Source organism: Xiphias gladius, chromosome 11 (assembly GCF_016859285.1).
Source record: "Xiphias gladius isolate SHS-SW01 ecotype Sanya breed wild chromosome 11, ASM1685928v1, whole genome shotgun sequence".
In the NCBI taxonomy this organism is placed as follows: domain Eukaryota; kingdom Metazoa; phylum Chordata; class Actinopteri; order Istiophoriformes; family Xiphiidae; genus Xiphias; species Xiphias gladius.
The window spans coordinates 22,670,594-22,693,604 of record NC_053410.1 but is presented as its reverse complement, the minus strand read 5'-3'; the positions used below and the strand labels follow the sequence as shown (position 1 = coordinate 22,693,604).

Sequence of the window (23,011 nt, the reverse complement as noted above, 5' to 3'; positions counted from 1 at the left end):
AGTGGTATAAAGAGTCATTTGAACAAATGTCTTTGCCAACTTTAAAAGGTTGAAAATAAAAAGGGAACTTTCTGAACAAAGGATATCTAAATCAACATAGGGGATGTGTGTGTCATTCAAAAATGCCTAAGAGTTTAATTCTGTTGACCTGCTTATCAAGTCAACCTAGTGATGTCTGACCTATTATGAACATGAATGCCCTTAGCACCAGGAATAAACACTGCAAAAGTTAATTTCACAAACGCATTTCACAGCACATCTGACGTTCTCAAAGTTAAACCCTCCAAGCCGACTTATTAACACAGTAAACACATTTATTGAGAAGAGAGGAGCATCAACGGGAAAATGCATCGGTGGCTGCGGCACTTAGGTCCTGGATCCTGAGGGTGGACCTTCACACGACGTACGCAAGCAAAACTGTCCGTGAGAGAAGGCTGTTCACCCGGGAGTCCACTGTTCTGCTCAAAAATACAGTTACACAACGCAGGCTGGGACAGAGAGGAGCACCATTTACATTAAAGCTTTTAATCAATCATATCTGACTCTGAACAGAAAATTTACAGAAGTCATGTAGCAAGTTGGCACCTTTGATTAATATCTTTAAGAAAAAAGTTGAAAAAGCCAGCGAGTAATGCATAAAGAGCTGATATTTTGGATGTTTGGCTTGCAAAAGAAAATTCGATCCCAACCTCAAGTTATTTACCTACAGTATGATGGACATGTAGATCTGAAACCTTGTTGCATAAAACTGTTTTAGGGGTTTACAGATATTTAAAGTATTCTCAAAATTCTGGTAAACTTCACATATCATCTCCATTTCTGTTCCAAAAAGTTGTAGAATGTGACTTTATTACACAGATCAATGAAATCTTACGGGGTAACCTGTATCTACAATGTTGCTAAAAAGAGGGGATTGGTGCATGGGTGCTGGTCAAACTAATTATTTCCATTCATTATATAAATCCCTTATGGCTTTCATGTGGGGATCTCATAACCTAAAATCTGAATCAAAATTCTACAAAAAGACTGGAATTCTACAGACCAGCTATTTATAAATGCATCACTTTGAAAGTGTTCGAAAGTTCCAGCTAAGTTCTTAGTAACTACTAGGTAGTTCAAGTCAGTGATTTACTAAATCTGGTTGCACCATTAAAACTTAAGAAATGTTTTTTCTAGTTTTTGAGTACATTCGTTGCAAGGCTATATTTGTAGAAAGTCACTGTAGCTGTAACAAAACTGCCAAAAACTAGAGTTTTAGGGGGCTGAATGGTATATTACAATTAACTGCCAATCCTTGTAACCGTAGGTAGGAAAAACGTGTGTCAGGGTTACTAGCATTCATACATTTTAGAATGAGTGGGGTATATCTGATTACACTAACCGAACTTGCATTATTTTCTTCATTTAGTCTAGCTAACATTATTGGCATAACATTTTGTGGGACTGTGTATTGTGATGTTTTAGGGCAGTTTAATTTAAAATCTTCCCAGTTTATATCATTATTAAACAGCATTTTAATCAAAAGTCAGGCCAAAGGTCAACCATATTCCATTATTAGATCTTGTACTCTTCCCTCGATAGAGTGAACAGTAACGTGACATTAGCTTTGTCAGCTGGTTCAGTTAGCTAATGCAACTACTGGGTGTGAATATTTAGTGACAACTATTCTTTATGTGGGTACCAGGTTCTGTGGTGCTAGCTGTTTAAATTTAGCAATGTGTAAATGTCCACTTAGTAAAGACTTACTTTATAACGGCTAAATTTGAACTTAGAAACGGCTGGTGCAACCGACACAACTCCTTCTTGTTCCCTTTCCAAACTGTTTGGATAAGTGTGTCTTTCCCGTATTTCCTGAAAAGCTGACATTTGGGAGTTACAAGGTTTTCACCCAATACCTTGTGAAAGGATTTTGGAGTTGTGATGGACTATGATTGTTCATGGTAAGATGGTGTGCTATGCTCATACTTGTGCCTGATGGACCAGTGTTCATCTTTTGTGCTTCAATCAGCCTTTTCTAGGACAGGGATAGTGTGCAGAAGCAAAGAAATGTGCTTTGTTGTGCTGGGAAATTAAGTGGCGCAGACTGTGCTTCATGTTGTGCATTAGATATACAGTATTGGATCACCTTAGCCACCTGATCTTGATGAAAGTGTATGCATTTGATTCTTTGGATGTTTTATATGAATCTGAGTTTCATTTCTAAAATGAGACCTCTCTTCTTCTTCTCTGTTCTAAATGTTCTTAAAGATAATAAAAGGATAACACATTATTGCAAGGTAACAAAAAATAAAACAAAAAAGGTAAGCTATCAGTTGATAAAACAATATTTGCACAGACTGGATGACCTCTATTTTAGAGATACAGAATCATAAACTCTGGATAATATATATTTTAAAAATGGATAATAAATCTCTTCAGTTTCTGATGAAGACCTCAGCCCCAGTCTCAACTTGCAGTATGTTTCGGCATGCCATACTATAAAATGATTGGGTTTTCATAAGGCAAAAACACAATACTCTCAAACATTAAAATAATACAGTTCTAGGCCCAACATCTGTTGTCTGAACAGCATTTCACTCTTGTTGATTTGTGTTATCCCCTACACATTACAGAGTCTCTCATGTGGTTTAATCTGCAGGTCCTCAAATGACAAATAATTGGAGACAGACTGTTGGCCAACAACAAGTTATAAATCGAAAAAAAACTGGGCCCTTATGTCCAGAAATATATCCTGGGCACCTTCACAGTGTCACTTAAATCAGCCTCTCATTATTTATCAGCTGTAGGCTTTCTGCTAATTTGGATCTGATCTTATCTTGACAAATTTACAAATCAATAATCTAACTTTCAAAACCATAGAAATCTTATGAACTCATTAAATGTAGTATTTCTCTTAAAACTGAAATGTCATTTTGTGTTGTTTTTTGTTTCATTTTGTATGACAGCATACAACAATTTTGTACAGGAAAAATGATTAAAAATGGTTATAAAAGAAGGTACTTTGGAGCCAAAAAGTCTTTAAGAAGAAGAGACTGACTTGGGTTTTGTGCTCCTTTGGTAGTAAACTGCATCCTCAACCCCAATGACGGACAGCAGGAGGGAACCTTATGGCCTTTCGAGAGCACTATAGCTTAAAAGTAGCTCTAGTTTTGTCCTTTCAGTCCTCTCTTTTGTCTCACTCTGCTGTCTGTGCATTTTACTTTTGTTTGTCTTTTGCCTTCAATCCAGGTTTGGTTTATGGTTGGTTGCTGAATGATCTCTGGGTTGATGTATCACGTGATCAGACAGCAGTTGATGCAGCGAGGTCCCAGTCTTCTCTTCAGAGCTCCCTTCTTTCTCTTGGGAGCCAGAATGGCAATGATGGCCTCATCGAACACTGTCTTCAGGCCCTTCTGGGTCAATGCTGAACATTCCACATAGCAACATGCTCCAATCTAATCAGAAAGAAAGGACATATCAGTAAAAAAAAAAAAAAATCCAGTATGATGCAGTGGTCAAATAGCAGTTGTTTATGTTATTAAAGTCAAAGTTAAATAAATAGTTCAACATTTTGGGAAATTCAGGGTTGTGCGCTGGACTAGACTGGAAGCAGCAGTCAGGCAACAGGAAGTGATACAACATGTTAATTAGCGAGCTTACCGCAGTTCATTTTCTACACTGACCAAGCAGCCAAAATGACTTTACATTATCTATACTGTAGTTTGTTCAAAGGCATTATGGAATTCACATTTTTTAACAGTCAGGTTCAAAGCATACAACACTCTTCTCCCTAACTGAGGAAATGCAAAAAAGAGAGACAGAGGCTCAGCAGTAGCACAGTTAGCTAGGAAGACTGAGTATTTTTCTGTAAGCTAATGCGATGATTGTATGTGGCTGGCAGTATACAATATTGTTTGCTTTGGATAGGGTTGATATTATGGGGTAACTTTAGCTGCTAATGGTGAGTGAGAAGAGCTAAGATAGGGTTGGTTCATTGTTTTTACAAAGCCTTCTCAACCGTAAAAAGCTAGCCGTTGTTAAGTTGTTGCATGTTGTAACGGTACCCTACGTTTCAGCAGCCAGTAATAACGGATCTTATGTCTGCTGACAGTATAGTCCCTTTCATTATATAAGCACAATGGCATCATAAGCCCGTGTCTGAAAAAAATGCACCCTAGTCACGTTTGTGTAGAAGTTACTACATCAATCTTACTACTTTTTTCTTTAACAGGAAAATACAAACTGTCTTCAAATCAGGGTCCTCCAACCAGAATACCTATACCCAACAATTTCCTGTTGTCTCTCTCCTGTCTTTATAGAAACCCAAGGTGCTAAATAAGAGTGCACCTGTGCACCGTCATCTTACGTTTTAGCCCCCGGTGTGCCTCTCCTTTACAGTCTTTTTACACTCAAGTCACAGAGCTAAGCATCATTTTCTCTGAAAAAGAAATAGCGAGCAATCTATGAAAAATCTAGGTCTTTGAATAACAGTTAGCAGTATACGAAAGATACTTCCAGATCCTCAAAGATGGCAGCTGGAAGTGACACAGATTGTATTCTTCCTCAGTTTTGTACTACATGCACCAAAACTGAAATGTATTAATATTAGCTATATTGATCTATATTTATCTTGCTTTCTACTGTTTTATATTTTCATACTAAATAACATGTTAATGTAATTCTTGTGTTGTAATAAAGCAGCGAGGAGACACAACGCATATGCCCTTTCCAGCTACATGGATATAAAATGTAGGCACAACTTGGGAAATTCATTTAAATGGATAGATTAACATTTTTGGGAATAAGTTTATTCGCCTTCTTGCCACTTTCATATTTGCACAGTAAACATGAGCTACCCCCAGAAACCGGTTAGTTTAGCTCAGCATCAAGACTGGAAACAGTGGGACTCTCCGGGGCAGGAAATAGTCTGGCAGCCATTTTTGCATTTCATTTTTGGTATGGATCAAATAAATCAGATATAATGTGTTAATCAGTAAGCTTTAGAGGGGCTTGTAGGCGGACTTTGTGTTCTTTGGAAAGAGCCAGACCAGCTGTTTCCCCCTGTTTCCAGTCTATGCTAAGCCAAGCTAACTGGCTGGTGGCTCCAGCTACAGTGTACATTTAGTGTACCGATATGCGAGAGTGCATTGATCCTTTGATCTAATTCTTAACAATAAAGCCAAGGTGAAAATAATGCTTGCAATGATTGAAATTAATTTTAGGAATTTACAAATAGCTTGAAATTATCTTAAATGGAACCTTGTGTTCTTAGTAAACTTCATGACCCCCACGAGACAAAAATCCCATCTAAATCATATTCTGTCGCCAAAACTGCATGGAAAGCTGCTGCTGAATGAATCTAGAATGTAACTTTTGAAGGACTGACTTTTATTCTCGGTTTCTGCCTGAGAGGAATGATTAATCCCAAACCACATTTGGTATTTGCATCCTCCTGTCTTGAACTCTGCTGGACATTCATGTTGACCCAGACTGTATTCCTGGATTCATTTTGAGGAAAAAGAATGTACAGAGGTCTGATCCCAAGCATTTCACTGAAGAAATTACATTCCTACAAAGACATTCCTGGATCAAATCAACACACAAGAAACTAAGTGGACCTGACACCTCTATTCTGCAACACTGTAAGTGAAAGTGGAAGCTTCTTCTCTCTTTCGCCAGCTATGTATTACTTCACGTCCTCAGTCAGACAAACATACAAACCTCCTTTGCCAGTTTCTGTCCTTGCTCAGTAGCTATGGGCTTCTCCTTCATGTCATTCAGTTTGGCGATAGTCTTGGGGTCATCACGGAGGTCGATCTGAAAGAGATAAAGGAGTCTTCCTCTGAGCTAAGTCAACATTACTATTACCATTATAATATGCATATTAATGGTATACTATTTTATTAATTTCTTATTGACATGTTGTCTGATTTGTCAACATAAAATAAGGTATTATTGCACTTTTCTTAGTCCATGCTTCTAAACACAGCCATGAGTTGAGTCAAAGAGCTGAACTGTATAACTGACAGTGTTGTTCGATTTTGAAACAAAGCCACGTTGGCCCACACTTCCTCCTCTTATGCAAAGCTATTTCACAGCCAGACACAAGTTTCTTCACTCTTTTTTTGTTCATTGCATTGCTCCGCGCAAACAACTCATCGCTGTCTCGGTCAATTATGATAAATGCATCCACCTGCACAGTCCTACATGGAGCAATCTTCATTAACCCGTTTCTTAACTGGTGTTAGTTGCATTCGCATGGCTCACTGTTATGAAGCTCATGTGTACAACAGCATCCACCCAAAGAGCAGTGACGAAGTTATGACGGAAACTGATAGAAAAGCAGTACACATCAGCTGACACAAAATAAATAAGATAACCACTATATCCTCCTAATTACCGCTGGGCCTTGTCTGCACTGGCATTTGGTTGCCAGGGAACAACCAAAAAAATCACCCACAAGTCAGCTCTCATTTTAAAGAGGACATATGGTGTTGGCAGTGGGTTTTAAGGTGAAGAAGAAATAAGCTAATATTTAGGATTAAAGTCTGTAACATCTATATGAGTTTAGTGTTGCACCTATTGAAGAACACAAGACATTAGCCCATCTTTAGAATCATTACAAAAGTCTGCTAGTTTAAAAAAATATGATTTAATATTAAATTCAAAGCAGGGAGGACTCCAGCACCAAGCCATAGACCTTTTAAAGCAATATTAGCCAATCAGCCTGAGGTCCCTGGCTAGGTTTGTACTGGCTGTTACAAACTGTTTGATTTAATATATGAACTCTTCCTTGCCATGGCTCAGGTTTAGGGTTATGAGGCTTCATCTGTTTTTTCTCTTTATTTCTCTTTTTTAATCTCATTTATTTAAAGCGACAATGATCAATATGTATCAAATGAAAGATGAACATTTTTTTGTGTGTTTGTAATTTGTTAAAGGGTCATATGTAGTCATGAACCCAGGAAATTAACGGCCACCTCTACAGTTCCCCTCAGCTCTATGGAGCATTCCAGCATTTTTCAGCTCATTGCTTTGGGTTTACAGCCCACAGCTTACTGATTTGATTCAGTCTCAGAGCTCTCATCAACCTTGCTTCCATCAGAAGCAAGCAGCTATTTTCAACAAAAAACTAATAAACCCACTTTACCCCTGCTCAGCACAAAACATCAGACAAAGTTAGCAACTAGCTGGAGAATAGATTGGAGCATTTAGCAGCTAAAGAGCCTGATTTTACCCCCAGGAGTTGGTGGAGACCAAAAAGAATTAAAACAAGAGTGAATATTGAGTCTTGCATTCTCCAGGTGGCCAGAAAGATGACTCCAAATTAATGGTAATGTGTCTCTATGCTAGATGCTTAAATAGGATACTGTTTGCTTACACATTAACCATAATAACTTTGTGAGTTGATCATGTCAATAGTGTTTAACGCATATTCCACTGCCTCCAAGAAGCCAAAAATATCAATTACTGCAGGTTTAAGTACAAATTACCAACATGTAATTATAGTTCAACTTAAAATTAATTTTTTTTTAGAACAATAAAATGAAGAAATGCTCCCATGTATCTTTTCTTGAGAAATTGTGAATCACATTACTATTTTTCCAATGGGTAATGAAACCAAACCAATGCATAAATTCAGCAAAAATAAATAAATAACTTAATTAATAATAATCTAAATTTAGTCTAAAATGTCAGTTTGTTAGCTATTACAGACTAAAACACTAACATAAAAAATGGTGGTGGTGTGATGAGCACAACCAGGTGGTGCAAGTGACAAGACTTCGGGCCCCATGCAAGAAAATTTTTGTATTCTTGTCTAAAAATTCTCTTTCTTTTTTCTGTGAGGACTTCTTCTTACAAGTGTTCCATGTCGGATTCACCAAACTCTCTTAACTACGCTAACTCCTTTCAAGATGATGAGCACCACCTGTCATGAGATTTGATCATTAGCATAACAAACACTACCTGTTCTGCTTTGTTTGCCGGAAAGTTTCATTCACAAAAATGTCATAGAAGAGTAAAAAGAAGAATTTCACTCTGTGGAGCCTCAAGTCTGCTGTCAGAGATCAGCAAACAAACACATAACAAACTTAACAGAGTCAATAGCCGTAGTCAGTAGGATCCAAAATAATTTGAAAACATTAACCGTACATCTAACAATGACGTGAGAGCAGCACTGTACTGTGACAGATATGAAGAAGGAATGGTTTAGGGTCCACGAAGTTAAATGCTAAAAAAAACATCTTTCTAAAGCAAGGTGGGACATGACTAATATGCAAGGTGGTCAAGGGGCGACAATCCCAGGGATATTAGACTATTGCAGCCTACAGTAGGTGATGTTACACTGTCAGGTGCAACAGAGGATGATACTGGACAGCGATCTGCATCTAGACCCTGAGGCAGCTGTGGAAGTGAGAGATTATTTCCACCAACTACTGAAACATATAAACTGCTGTGATGAAATCTTATATTCATCTCTAAACCTCTCAGTAAATTGGCAAGCCATGATGATGATGATATGGTAAGCAGAATATTGGCTGTGCATTAAGTGCGTTATATAAACTCTTTAATTAAATCAATTTCAGTATCCTATTTAAACTCCAAATTCCCTGAGATTATGCCAATATAATTCTTGAATCAAACGAGTGTGAAGAAAGGCAGTCTACCTGTTCATGACTCATATGACAGGTCAGGAGCTCTCGTGAATTTTGTTCATACCTAAGAGAAAATTCTAAGTAAAAATTGGTGACTGCCACAAATTCTCACTCGTATGTGCCATGTAAGAACAAATCTTTTCCTATGACTAGTTCTTACAGGAGGCCCTTCGACTTCTGATGTTGCTTTGCAGATTTTTACAACAGCATCCAAGGTGTGGGATAGTTGGTAAGCCATTTCCTTTCTGTTTCTTTCAGATTTCTATTGCCTCCTTAAATCAGCAGTGGTACTTGGTGCTTTTAGATTTGACAGTTGTACCCTCTTCCATGTCCACTCTCTGCAAATGAGAGATAACTGAGTACAGGACACGGAACGAGTAAATGCTCCACAAATCATATTCAGGTTTGTCTTTCATGCTCCAAAGGGCCAATCTGTCTCCTCGGTGTATGTTGTATTGCACGAGAAACATAAGATCTTATAACAGATGCCACTTTTCCTTCCAATGTCATCTTGTTCTTCAGGTTGTACAGGCAATGGGTGCAGTTTGATGTGCAGCTACACTAATGTGTTTATGAGATGTTTTCTCATGAGCTACCAAATGTACTCAGTGACACCTCAACTTAAGGAGAGTCAACATTAGGGCTGCAGCTACTGATTATTTTCATTATAAATTAATCTGTCCAATATTTTCTTAATCAATCTGTTAATCGAGTAATCATTTTGTCTGTACAATGTCAGAAAATAGTGGAAAATGCTCATTATATTTTGCCAGAGTGCAATGTGACATTTTTCAAATGCCTTGTTTTGTCCAAAAGTCCAATACCCAAAGATATTCAGTTTACAATGATATGTGTCAAGAAAAATAACAAAGGATTCAAATCCTCACATTTTAAAAGCTGGTACCAGCAAATGTTTGGTATTTTTGCTTGAAAAATGACAGACACAATTAAACAATTATCAAAATAGTTGATGATTAATTCTCTGACCCTCAAATGATCGATTAATCAAATTGTTTCAACTGTGTTCATCATTGCCAGGTTCTGCTTTCTTTTGAATCCGGCACCTGTGATTATGCTGGCTATCAAAAAGACCAGTGGTGTTAACAATGTGTCAGGGACTAACCTGGGTGCCAATGAGCAGGTAGGGGACACTGGGTGCATACTCCTGCAGCTCGGGCACCCATTCTTCTCTCACATTCTGGAAACTGGCAGGGTTAACCACAGAGAAGCAGATGAGGAAGACATCGGTCATTGGGTAAGACAACGGCCTCAGGCGGTCATAGTCCTCCTGGAAGAGAACAGGACACTAATGGTTAACATTGACAGCTGGGTTCAGGAGCGGATGAGAGGTCAGAATTTAGGGGGACAAAGGAACCAATGAGTAGACATAACTCATTTCCATTTCTTAACATCTGAGAAATTATTCTTCATGAATTCTTAAAATGATTAAAAAATTAGCTCCACACGCAGACTTTTACTCCTCAGAGGAGCCAGGAGAGCTATCATTACATTGCGCTTAGCTAGCTCTTTGGCTGTTTTATACAAATGATGTGAACTATTATAACAAGAGTTTTACGCATAAAAAAACTGCACTCGGAAGTGAGTTATGAAGAGAAAAGAATTTGAAGAAGATGACCTTCACATGACAGTTCCTCTGTCTTTGGCTTTCCCATCCTGACAAAGACAATTAGGGATTATTGTACATTTGCAGTCTTTTAAGGCGAGCTGACCACAAGGCATCGCCACAAGACACTGCAAAAACCTGACACACTGCCATCTCTGATATTTGTGTGGCATGAATGGCTAATTCACAGACGCAAGACTGTCCATTGTGCGCCAGATCAAGCGCTGCCTTGTCCTCACCAAAGATAAACCCTTTTGACAGAGTCACTGACTTACACAGATATGAATATTCATGACCCATCTCACTTTTTTCTTCTGATGGCACACGGCTTTCTGCTGCTAGCTTGAACACATAGAGAATAAGTGGACTTCAGTAATTTCTTTCTTTATTTGGACCCCCATTAGCCTCCACAAATCCCATTGTATCAATAAAGCAAAACAGACAAAACACACCAAACCTCAGAAAATAAGTAAAATTACTCTACAGATGAAACAATAAACAATGGTAAACTACAATGAAAACAAAACCAAATAAAGAAAATAAAAACAATCAAAGGTTCAAAAACACTAACAACCACAAGAACATCTATATGAGATTCATCAAATTTTGTTTTGGTGACTTTTGAAAAGAAAAATCGACTTTTGGTCTGTCTGATGTTGATGGGGAGCATATTCCAAGCAGAAGAAGCTCTATAAAGAACAATTCTCATCATACAATTTGTTCGTGGACTTGGCACCACCAGATGACCGCTGCTCACTTGACATGTATTATAGCCACGCCAAAAACCTGTATATACTAGTTTTTCACAGAAGAAGTGTGGTTTATTATTTCAAATGACATTTAGCATGCATAACAGAAGCCAAGATTTTAATTTAGCCTCTACAGTTAGCCATGATAATCCTTTTTGCATCTCACACATTAGCATGGAATGAAACAATGAAGAGCAAATCTGGCAGCTCTGAAGTTTTTTAGATATGACTCAACCATATAACTCACACCAAGAGAATCAATGTCTTGGAAATGTATCGTCCAGATCCCTGAAATCAAAGCAAAGTGGATAGAACGTTCCACTGTGCCAGAGATAGTTGCAACAGGACAGCCCAGCTCTGGCATGGCAGTCTTTCATTCTGATGCCTTCAGCGACTCCCAGTCTCTGCCAAACACACATGCCACAGTCCAATAGGATCACACTGCTATAATCCCAGAAACCAGGCTTTATCACACAAATGGATTAAGGGAAATAGTTATGCAAATGTCAGAAGATTCTCCAAACAGCACTAGCTCAACTAGGCAAGAGTGTCATCTTCTGACGCCTTTGTAATGAATTTAAGATATACTGACTTTATATAAGATTGGAGTAGATGATGAAAGCAGCAAATCTTTACGCCTGTGCTCATATAGTAGATACGCCTCACTGCAGTGGATCAAGTGGATATAATTCAAAAATGTATGAGTTGTTCATTCCTTCCAAATGAGTACAGTATTTCACAGCGTTCACAGACCTACCTCATGCAGGACATAATTCTTAGAGGCTGTTTTTAACTTCTTAGAGTGCCAGAGGGTTGGGGAATGTCATATGGGACGATTGATTGTGTTGACAACGCAGTCAGCAAAGTAACTTTCCTGTAACTGGCAGCTTACCTGACACTGTCTGGACTTCCTGAAGTGATAAATCAATTGTGATAGCCAACTATCTGGTGCTTCAAACAACCTGACTCAAATGACAAGATTTTGTGAATACTATGTTACACACATCTGATTTTTTTGTCGTATGGTTAGAAGCGAGCTGAAGCTTTAGTGTCATTGATTTTGCCGTACCATATACCATGGGAGCTATCCCTGTAAAGGGGCACTCCACCAATTCTGCACGTGAAGTTCAGTTTGCTTGTCATAAGGACTCCTATTCATCCTGTGAAAACATTTGTATAATGTCTTCTGTTGCTTTGCCCCCAAAGAGCTGTCCAAAGTCCAAAGTTTAGGAAGTCAGAAAAAAAAACGCAATGCTGTCATCAGGGCTATCTTGGATTTGAATTGAAATTTAACAAATTGGAGGAGTGGGTTTGAAAGAAATGCTTTCTGGAGCCTCACCCTTACTACGGAATAAAGTCAAGATATCTGGATATCTTTTTAAAAAAAAAAAATTCTCTCTCTTGGGAGTGCCCCAACTAAAGTGCAATACTAAATCGCGTGAGTAACCTTTTATTATATCTCAGGGATTTTTACCAGCTACGACAGCCGTGTTGGTATTGTTCTCACCTGGTGAGTTTGTGTGTGTGTCATCATGGCAAAAATGTGGTCCTGGAGACGCCTACCGTAGTGGGAACTACCACAGAGGCAGAGTACTTTGGCAGGTGTTTAAACTGTCTGTCTGTTTGTCTATCTGTGGACAGATTTGTCACCACGATAGCGTCCCAACTTTTCAAGATACACTCACGAAACTTTATAGGTGTGTAGTTGAGATCAAAATGAAGGTGGAGTTCGAAGATGGGCCTGGGCAGACCGATGAGTACTGAGTACTCATGTAATAATGTAGTAATAACTACTGAGTACTCATATGATAATGTACAAATGAATACTGAGTACTCATGGGTCAGAACATCAACATGTTGACGGGTTTCACGGCTGGTGCGATCCCATCGCAAGATGGTCTTTTATATTTTTAGCAAGTAGCAAAGCAAGTATTCATGCTACATCACACAGCAAAGGCTACTGATCAGATTTTGGCTTATTAACTTATTTTATTTATAAATGAAATACCTGAAAAATCCAGGTACCTCATCACAATGATGCAACAATAGAGCCAATAAATGCAGTAAAGCCATAAAGCTTGTTCTGCTCATAGATTTGCTACAATGTCGGTCAGTCAGCAAATGTATATTTGCTCAGTATAACATCATAATGCCCAACCTTATCAGGTACTACTGTACCTTTATTGAGCTCATTCTACCCTTTTTGGAAGAACATGTATCATTACTACTATTAGCAGCATTAACTCAGCTACTTACAACATTGCCAAACATATAGTTACCATCTTAGCTCCCTTGGCTGGTGTAACACCTCACCATATTCAAACCTTGTGAACAAGGTTTGAGGACTGAAACGGGACCCTGATGAAACCATGGTGTCATATGATGCGACCTCATTGTTTGCATGCATCCCAACTATGGAGGCCGTGCAAAGGTAATGATGGCTACACGACAATAAACTTAATAATAGAACCAACCTCAGCCCAGACCAGACATGCAAACTGCTGGACCTCTGTCTGAACACCACCTAATTCCAGTACAACAGGGGGTTTTACAGATTAAAGCATTGCTATGCCATGGCCTCATCCGTATGCCCCACTGTGACCAACCTCTACATGGAAGAAGTAGGAAGCAGAGACCTGAACTCCTTCAGAGGAACAGCGCCACGCCACTGATTCAGATATGTGGACAACACATGGGTCAAAATTAAAACCCAGGAAGTGCAAACCTTCACAGAACATATTAAGTCAGTGGACAGTAACATCAAATTCACGCGAGAGGATGTCAGGAACAACAGCTTGGCTTTTTTGGACTGTGCCGTACACATCAAAGTAGACAGGAGCCTCCACATTGGAGTATACAGGAAACCCACACATACAGACCAATACTTATTGTTTGACTCTCACCACCCACTGGAACATAATCTAGGAGTTATCAGAACCCTGCACCACTGAGCTGATAATGTGCCAACAAGAGCCCAAGCCCAAGAGAAGGAGTACAAACATCCGAAGGATTCACTTAAAGCTTGTGGATATTCTAACTGGACCGTTATGAAAACAGCCACAAAATCCAGGAAGAACACCAACACTGTGGGCGGTGAAGAAATGACGAATAGATGCAACAATATCATCATCCCATACATGTCTTTTTCTGAGAAACTCAGGAGGATCTTCAACAAGCACCGTAGTCCTGTGTTTTTCAAACTCAGCAACACACTCAGACAGAAACTGGTCCATTATTCACACATGGCCTCAGGTGACTCCAATGACTCTGATGACTGTCGTTACAACAGCCAGGAGCATTAAAGAACCAAGTGACATCAATGGTGAATTTCATTACTGGTAATGACATTTACATTGTTATCAAGTATATGACAATAAACTTGAAACTTGGCCTTGATAACAACCCCAGGTTAAATACCTGGGACTCCCCAACAGTCAGTCAGAAATCAGGAAGCCTCTTGGATGAGAGGTGACATGTCTTCAGGTATTCGGGTATCTACAACCAATGTGCTTTCCTCTGTCCCCGTATATACTATATACTATATCCGTCACATGGGATCAAGTACACTGTGTGTTTATGTGTCTCTGTGTATTCATGACCTTTGCTTGCACAAGTGAATCCTTTGGCCCTTGGTGAGCCACAGAGATAAAGGAACACAGTGTAAGCCACTCAGCAGTTTACTGTAAACAGTCCTGGAGCTTCTCTGAGACCCAGCCCGGCCTCTCACACAATTTCCTCAGTACACCCCTGACACATTACCAAAGACAGTATGCCCGATAGCAACTCAGAGTGGATATAGTGAGGCACAGACTGTGTGTATCCTCCTGCATAGCTCCAGTGCTCAGTCTGAAGTTTGATTAGTACTCCAGATATGTTTACACTCACGCTGCTGTTAGAGTGCTTTGGATGAAATTTTCCACCAGAAGTCATGATATTTTATTAGTACAGTTCAACAGTTTAAGTGTACATCACTGACACATTGCATAACAGTCTTTCCAAGGTAGTCAGGAGTGTACAGTAAATATTATGATCAGTGGAAAGTGAAGAAAGAAATTACATAGACAAAATACACACAGAGTTGCTTAGTGTGTGTTCGATGAAGTCTAACACTAACCTCTCTCCATACATGTCCATACATTTCCTTCAGGACTAAACTCAGTGTCTTCATTTGGCCACTGTGCTCTGCTGTGTGACTGTGCTCTGTTGACTTAGTGACATATGAGTGCTATGATATCAATGAGTCATTCCCTCCTCCATCGCCCCTTTCCTTCTAACGCTCTCTCTTTTCTATCTTTCTCCGCTTGCCTATCTTCTCCTCAGGGCTCTATAAACTGGCTATGTCAACAGAGTCAGAGACGCCTGCTCTAACATGGCCTCCGGGTGGGAACACAAGCCCAGAAATAGACGCATCTATTCGAAAAGTTCTGTCTCTGATCTGAAATCTGCACATTTTGCAGAACTGGATTTAACCTCAGGAGTAAAAAAGTCTATTTATGCTTGTATCTACTTTACTTGCTCTTTAATGGTGATTAATTATCATTAATCATAGCTCAAGCACTGATACACTCTGTCTATTCACGACTATAGTGAGAACATCCTGCCATACTCCATTCAAAAATCTGACAGTTTAATGTTGCCTTTAATGGCAGTGGCATATACAGTACGCATGACAGAACATAAATTAAGAATTTCATTAGAAGCAGCTATAGTATCTAATTTTATACGCATCCTTTTAACATAGGAGCATCTCTATATCCCAAGACTTTCCAATTTTAAGATAAACTACTGTAGGGTGTAGAGATGATCCGGGAGATTTCAAAAGAGTGTAGTGCTGAAATTATTAGTTGATTAAACCATTTTGAGAAATATTTCAAGGTGAATTCCATTATTTTTCCCTATGAAGATTAGTTTACTCACCATGATAAGTACAACTCAGCTCGTGAAAACAACTGTATAATGTCTTCTGTGGCTCCGGATGAGCTTTTTCAAGTCCCTGATGATGTCATTAGGGCTTATCTCAGCTTCAGTCTGGAGACTACAAGTTGTTAAAGGATAAGCCTGGCAATGCATTATATTTCTTTTATGAAAGACCAGAGACAACAATTAATTGATCCTACTAACAAGTATTGCCTGTGTATCCAAAGCCTGACATGTCTTATTTCTCTGTGCCACAGAGCTCCCATGTTGTCAAAAAACTATTAAAACACATGAGTGAGTCACATTGTTGCACTCTGTGACATGTTACCATGACATTACCATGAACACTACTTTATTTTGACTCAATATTACATTCACCATCCAGCTGATGTAAATACTAACTAGAGTACGAAATGTGTATTAAGCTGCCACTGAAAATAGTTTCCAACAAATAGTTTCCATTTGAATTAAATTTGTTAAAAACCACAGTGCCCAGCTGTTTTATGAAATTACTTGGGCTTTCTTAAAAACTGACACTAAATAATAATAATAATAATAATAATAATATATAATAACCACCTTTATAAGATTGAAAGATTTTCGTACACTTTGGTTTTTGTACAGATTAATCAAACAAGATATAATGTGTTAATCGATGAGCTTTAGAGGAACTCGCAGGAGGATTTTGTAACTGCTGTACAGAGCAAGGTTAGCTGTTTCCCTCTACTTCCAGCCTTTGTGCTAAGCTAACTGGCTGCTGGCTATAGTCTTATATTTATCGTACAGACATCTTCTGATCCAGCTCCCAGCAAGTGAGCGAATAAGTGTAGTTCCCAAAATGTCAATCAGTTCCATTAATTCAGCATATTTTATTCAGAAATACGAAACATATAAGCATAATATCAACTTAAATAATAAAGATATTCAAATTTTAACACAAGGCCCCTTTACAAGACATGGAATCAAGATTAGGCCAAAGTGCAGAAGCCACCTTAAATGCACAAAGTGTAATTTTCTGCCACTAGGGCTCTCTCAATCAAAACAATAACAAAAGATGGGTATTGGTGACGTTGTGAAGTAGCATGGGATCATGGGAGTTATTGTCTTCACCACCATTGCCGTCATTGCAGCCAGCTTCTCCCAGTTAGGATTCCTTTGGAGTTAATCGTTCAGGAGGTTTTTACCGTGAGCTGAATTTTTGGCAGAGGTCTCCCACTCTCCAATACAAATGGACCAGGTTATTAAAACGGGTAAAAACAGTGAATAAAGCACTTTCGCACTAAAAATCAGTGGTCAGCGTACAAAGGGCGTCTCGGAGGTGCTGTGAGCCGAGCTACCAGGAATGTTTGCTCAGCTTGTTTCTCTGATAACTTATGATTGAGACATCTGATGACTAAAATCCTTCATCCAGTTAAAATATATAGTTAAAAACAACCAAGATCTAAAGTGTATCATAAAAATGTGGCTTAAAACTGGATAAAAAGTCAATTTTGACAGTTTCTGGCAGACAGCCACAACACTGACACATGCGCAAAGGGGATATGACACCATTGACAGGCAACCAAATGAAACAGACCCTTGCCTGGATTAAAATGATGGATTTCTCAAGGTTTAGAAATTGCTGTAAACATTTTGGGTAATATAAGTACAGGACTCAATAACATATATAACACAGGTCCAGTCTTTTTTAGACATTTTAATGAGGAGAAGTTACATGTTATACCTCTAAGACCAGTTTATATTGTGTTTTCGGTCAAACTAAGTGCCACAAAATGAACCTGGAGCCTATGGCTCCGCTGAAGCTCTGGAGCGCCGGGGCATTTGGCCGCTTTGCCTCGGCATCTCTGAAATTGTGATGGGTATTTTTCACTATCCTGACACATTAATTTAAGACACACAGAAGAATCAGTTAATTGAAACCCCCGTTGACTCATTAATTAATCACAATCCCTACTTGCAGCACTTAAACGTTCTCTCCATACAAGAGAACTGGGAGTTTGACAGCTACTCTAAAGTGTAAAATCTCAAGTTGAAAGTGTGAGCTGAGGCATGTCTATAGTATTCCGGTTTCTCTGTCTGAGCAGCTGAGTGTAACAGGCTCCCAGCTGGGAAAAAACATTTTCAGTCCCCACCCTCCTACCCTCACCCCCATCTCCACCTGCCACATTCTCATCCCCACTGGGACATCTGAGGGTCACTGGGCCACTTTAGGTTGCTGAGTCACAGAAAAACTCATCAGACTGTACCAAGCACTGAAGAGAGAGGGGGTAATGGGTAACGTGAAGTGGTAAAAGTGATTATAGGATGTGCAGTTGAGTGTGAGAGCATTTGAAGGGCTGAGTGGGGGGGTGAATAGGGCACCAGCACATGGATCCCACTGGGTCGCAACTCCAGAGTTCCTCTCCCTAGAGCATTTCCAAAGGTGCCACAGCACTTAGGCTCCACTTCCTTTTCTCCCTGCTCCTCCTCAAGCAGAGATGCAGCAGGAGCAGTGGTAGGAGAATGAATGAATAAGTAAGGACTTCCCCCTCTGTTCCCTCATCGCATTCAGCAAAACTGACTTTGCAGATCTTCCATATGGAATAATTCAATAGGTGGCGCCTGGGGGAGCAACGTGGCAGCCCACAGACAATAGCAGGCAGGGAGGCAGTATTAACAGCAGACAAAGCACAGTGGCACTCAGCTCAGTGCAGAGTCATGATTATGTGGCCTGACATGTAACACCAACGTGACAGCATGGAGTCGCATCCAATGAGGGCACGGCGGCGGCATGTATCTGTAATGCTGCTGATACCCTTGTGGAATAGCAAAGCATTGTGGGAGCTCCAGCCATGCAAGGAATATAAATATTACAGGGAGCTGAAAGCCAATCGAACATGTGTAGGACAAGCCAGCGGTGGAGATAGGGAGGGAGAGGTGTAAATTAAGAAAGTGAGAGAAAGAAAAGGAAAGGAAAATGAAACTGAGAGGACTGAATTTACCCAAGTTCTGAGCAATCCCACCCCCCTCCTCCTTCTTCCTCACTCTATTTGCCTCCCCCCATCTGTCTCTCTCTCTTCCTCTTTCTGCCTTCCTCCCCCCCCCCCCCTTCTTGGGGCGCTGGGTCTTTGATCAAATGCTGAAGCTATAAACATTACCAGCTGGCCTTGTGCTCCACATAAAGAGGTCAGTCGAGTTGGGGGCGGAGGGGAGCCACATTTTCAAGAGCAGTAACTCTACCCTCGGTGGCCAGCAGCACCCACACCAGACATCTGGGAGAACTTCTCCATTTCAGAGACACTCTGAATCAGTTAAAAACAAACCCTCCTCTGACACACACACACTATCAAACACGCCAGAATAGACAATAAGGTTGTGTTCCCCTTTCTACAACCCAGTAGTAACACTTCTAGCATCTGTGTTCTTGAGTTAAAAATACAACACAGCCACAGGTAGCTGTTTGGCTGGGAAGGAGGAGGGAGGGTGGCTGTGATTTGCTATTCATGGACTTGTGCATTTAGCATTCATGAATGAACAGAAAAGAGAAAACGGCTGAATATTCCCCAGTTGACCTTTCAGTGCTTAGTTTTTGCCTTTCCAAAGAGCGACTCCCATTTCAGGTTGTGACTCATTCGAACTTCACACAGTTAAATCCGTACCTTACGAAAGTGGTAACTATTCAACATTGCGCATACAGTTTTAGGTTGCTGGAAAGACAGGTGAAAGGTCTTGGGGCAGAGAATGGGTGCACCACCGCTGACAAGTCTTGCAGTATAACTGAGGTGAGTCCAAACCTAAAGGTGCTATGTGGAGTTTACGTGAAAACAAAGTCAGGTTTACAGTCACGGTTTCTCACCAAAAAACACTGTGTATACTTGAGATCTTAAGAAAATGGGCCGAATCTATTTCCTCCCTCAGAAAAACATTTGCAAAGCCGATCGCTTTTAAATACTTGGAGTTGTGGCGCACCGCAAAGTTTTTTTTGCATGTTATCGCTGGCAACTGTCAATCATTTAGCGATATAGTATCTAGTGTAGCTGGTTCCCCACGTGCTTTTGCGTCCTTATGCCTGTGCACAAAACAAACCAACTCGGGGCCCATTTTCAAAAATGCCGCTCTATAGCACTAATGGTGGCCACAGGGTGCCTTTAATCTTCCTGCTTTTAATGTTAAAGTACTTGAAAATCCTTATTCCGTAAGACATACAAGATGGGCATTCAGGACTTATGTACCCTCTGCAAATGTGTGTATTAATGATCAAAGTATATGTCTAATACAGGAATGCTTTTCATTATCAATTGATCTGCTGATGATTTTCTCTCAATCAATTTTTGGTGAATAAAATGTCAGAAAAGACACATATATCAATATATGTTGATATATTTAAATTTTTTGATTTGTGCAACCAAAAGTCCCAAAACCAAAGTTATTCAGTTCCTTATCATATATAACTAAAAAAAAAACAGTAAATATTCCCATCTGAAATCCTGGAACCACTGGATTTTCGTTATTTTTGCCTAAAAAATTCCATTTCTAATTGATCAATAATCAAAACTGCATCAAATGATGCAGAGCCTTTCCACATATCTTGTACTGTACTAGTCAGTGAGCTTGTGTCTGTCATGTATGTCCATATGCTTGTCTATGTGTGTGTGTGTGTGTGTGTGTGTGTGTGTGTGTGTGTGTGTGTGTGTGTGTGTGTGTGTGTGTGCGTGCGTGCGTGTGTTTGTAAACACTAGCTCCTCTGCTGAGTGGAAACACTATTGTGTGTGTGTAGGGCAGCGCATTTTCAGTGCAGTTATAACTCTTGTCCACTGAATGGCACATTGTAAAGAAAAAGCCCAGGCATTAGGCAGCCCTATTAACAAACCTGTGACATCACTACTGGACATAGGAGCCCTGTTCTCCACATAATAGAACTATTGAAACCCCTTCACTACCATCACTGTCCGTGGCACACCAGACTCTGGCAGTAAACCCGTGTGCGAAAACCATCACCTGTTGCAGCTTAGTGTCTGGCCTGAATATGAAGCCTGTGGGCGTGATGGAGGCACTGTGGGATAGTTACTGGTCCCAGGAGCACATTGGGAGGCCGAGATAGAGACAGAGTGAGAGACGGAGAGAGTGAAAGAGTGTGTAATATGTGTGTGTGTGTGTCCTTGACATGCTTGGCACTTGGTCAAAGTAAAGAATAAACTGTACCTGACCAGCTGTGTCATACAGTCCCAGCAAGTACTGTTTTCCACCGACGTTGACACTCACTGCAAGAAAAATGACAAAGAGCTGTTGAGAGGAGGAACGAGAGAGAAGGGAGGGAGGGAGGGGGCTCAGGGTCCCCCAACCCCTCTCTGCTATGAAGAAGGCAAACAAGTGGTTTTGATTATAGCAACAGATGCAAGCCAATGCAGTTGGAGAAAGAGTGGCAGAGGAAACAGGGAATTCACTCAGGCATTTCTCTACGTATTATCCTCCCCCTTGTTAGATTTTATACTGAGGAATCGTTGTGAAACAGAAGAGCAGCAGTTCGGCATGTCACCATGTTATTATTAGACGTACAAAATGGACAGAATAATAGAGGAACTGTTTTCATACCTGCATAATGATCAAAGACCGTGGGTACATACTCCTCGGGAAAGGCGTCGTTGGCATAGCTCATCAGAAGACACGTTTTGCCCACTGCACCGTCTCCGACCACGACGCATTTTAACATGATAGTACCGGTTCCGTTGGCCATGATCCCGACCTTACCATCATCATCATCATCGGCCCCCGACGCCCTGTTGTCTCGACCTCCTCCTGCTGCTGCTGCTGCTGCTGGGCGGTGATCCCCGCGCGGCGGGCATCACCAGCGTCGGCGGCGGACTGCGCGGCGCACGGAGTCGGACTGGAACCGCATCCCTCCCCGCTCCTCCCCACCACCGGTTACTGTACTCCCGGATTCGGCGGTGAATGAGTTCCCTTTTCACGGCAGCCGAAAAAACGAACAGGAACCCCTCAGTCCTGGGAGGTCTTAATATGGCTTCTCCCAAGCGAGAAACGACCGAGGAGTGCCGCCGCTGCCACCCAGTGCTGCTGCCGGTCCGTCGCGTCCGCTCCCCGGTGTGCCCCACGCCTGTGCTCTCGCTCCCTGGCCCACTGTGCTGCTGGTGGACAAGGTGGGTGCGCTTGGTGGAGAGGCGGAGCTTGGATTTGAAACCAAGGGGCTCTGGATAAAGTACACTCCGCCTGGTGGGGATGTGTGGACTAAGGACTGTAAGAAATGACATCATAAATATTAGCAAGATATTAAACATACGTAGGAATTCTATTAGTCCCTCTATGAACGAACAGGAATATTAGGGCACTATGTGATACCAGAGGAAATAAAACAATGTAAAGTATAAGACAATACATTTACCAGCGAATAGGACTAAAAGGCTATGTGGCACCATTAGCCTGTACCCTGCTGATACTGATACAATGTTCAATCACCTAAAGATATAGTAAGTCCATACAGGAATGTCCTTGGAACATTATAAGGGTGTCGTATTAAAGGCATGGCCCTGTCGCGTAACATTGCTATAAGCCCCCCCACAAGTCCCGCTCAGTCCCCAAGTAAAGACAGTAGTGATATCATATTGATTTCACTTTGGCTAGACATGCATGTGTCCGACCATACAGTCTAGCATAACATATAAGAATATACCCCACCTGTTTGTTTAGAAAGCAGTATGTTGTAACTTCAGTCAAACTCCAAGTCATAAACATTCAGGCACTAAATTTAGGGAACTCTCTGTCGGCTTTTCACATGACTTTGTGGTTGAGGAGTTGAACAGATGATCCATCCTTACTTTGCAACAGTGGAACTAAGAGTATGTGTGCGTGTGTGTGTGTGTGTGTGTGTGTGTGTGTGTGTGTGTGTGTGTGTGCTGTTAGGATGGATGGGATATGTGAGATGGGACCAGGGAGCTGCAGATGGAGACGCCACAGGAGGAGGTATGTGTTTATGAAAGAAGGAGGGGAGGTACGGAGATTTGACCTCTGTAGAGCAGTTGGCCAGGTGTGGGCTGTCTCCTTGAATTAGTGCACTCATAACCATCTTAATAAAGCATGTCTCTCTACGACTG

General features: G+C 40.6%; 1 protein-coding gene across 1 annotated transcript; it reads right to left on the bottom strand.

Moving 5' to 3' along the window:
• Nucleotides 1-305: 305 nt before the first annotated feature.
• Nucleotides 306-22,029, bottom strand: rhoq (ras homolog family member Q). Its single transcript, XM_040139002.1, has 5 exons — nt 21,498-22,029; nt 21,108-21,166; nt 9,760-9,924; nt 5,701-5,796; nt 306-3,434 (listed from the first exon to the last, which is right to left on the bottom strand). The coding sequence occupies exons 1-5, from the start codon at nt 21,637-21,639 to the stop codon at nt 3,273-3,275; spliced, it is 624 nt and encodes a 207-aa protein (XP_039994936.1). The 5' UTR covers nt 21,640-22,029; the 3' UTR covers nt 306-3,272.
• Between the last annotated feature and the right edge of the window lie 982 nt (nt 22,030-23,011).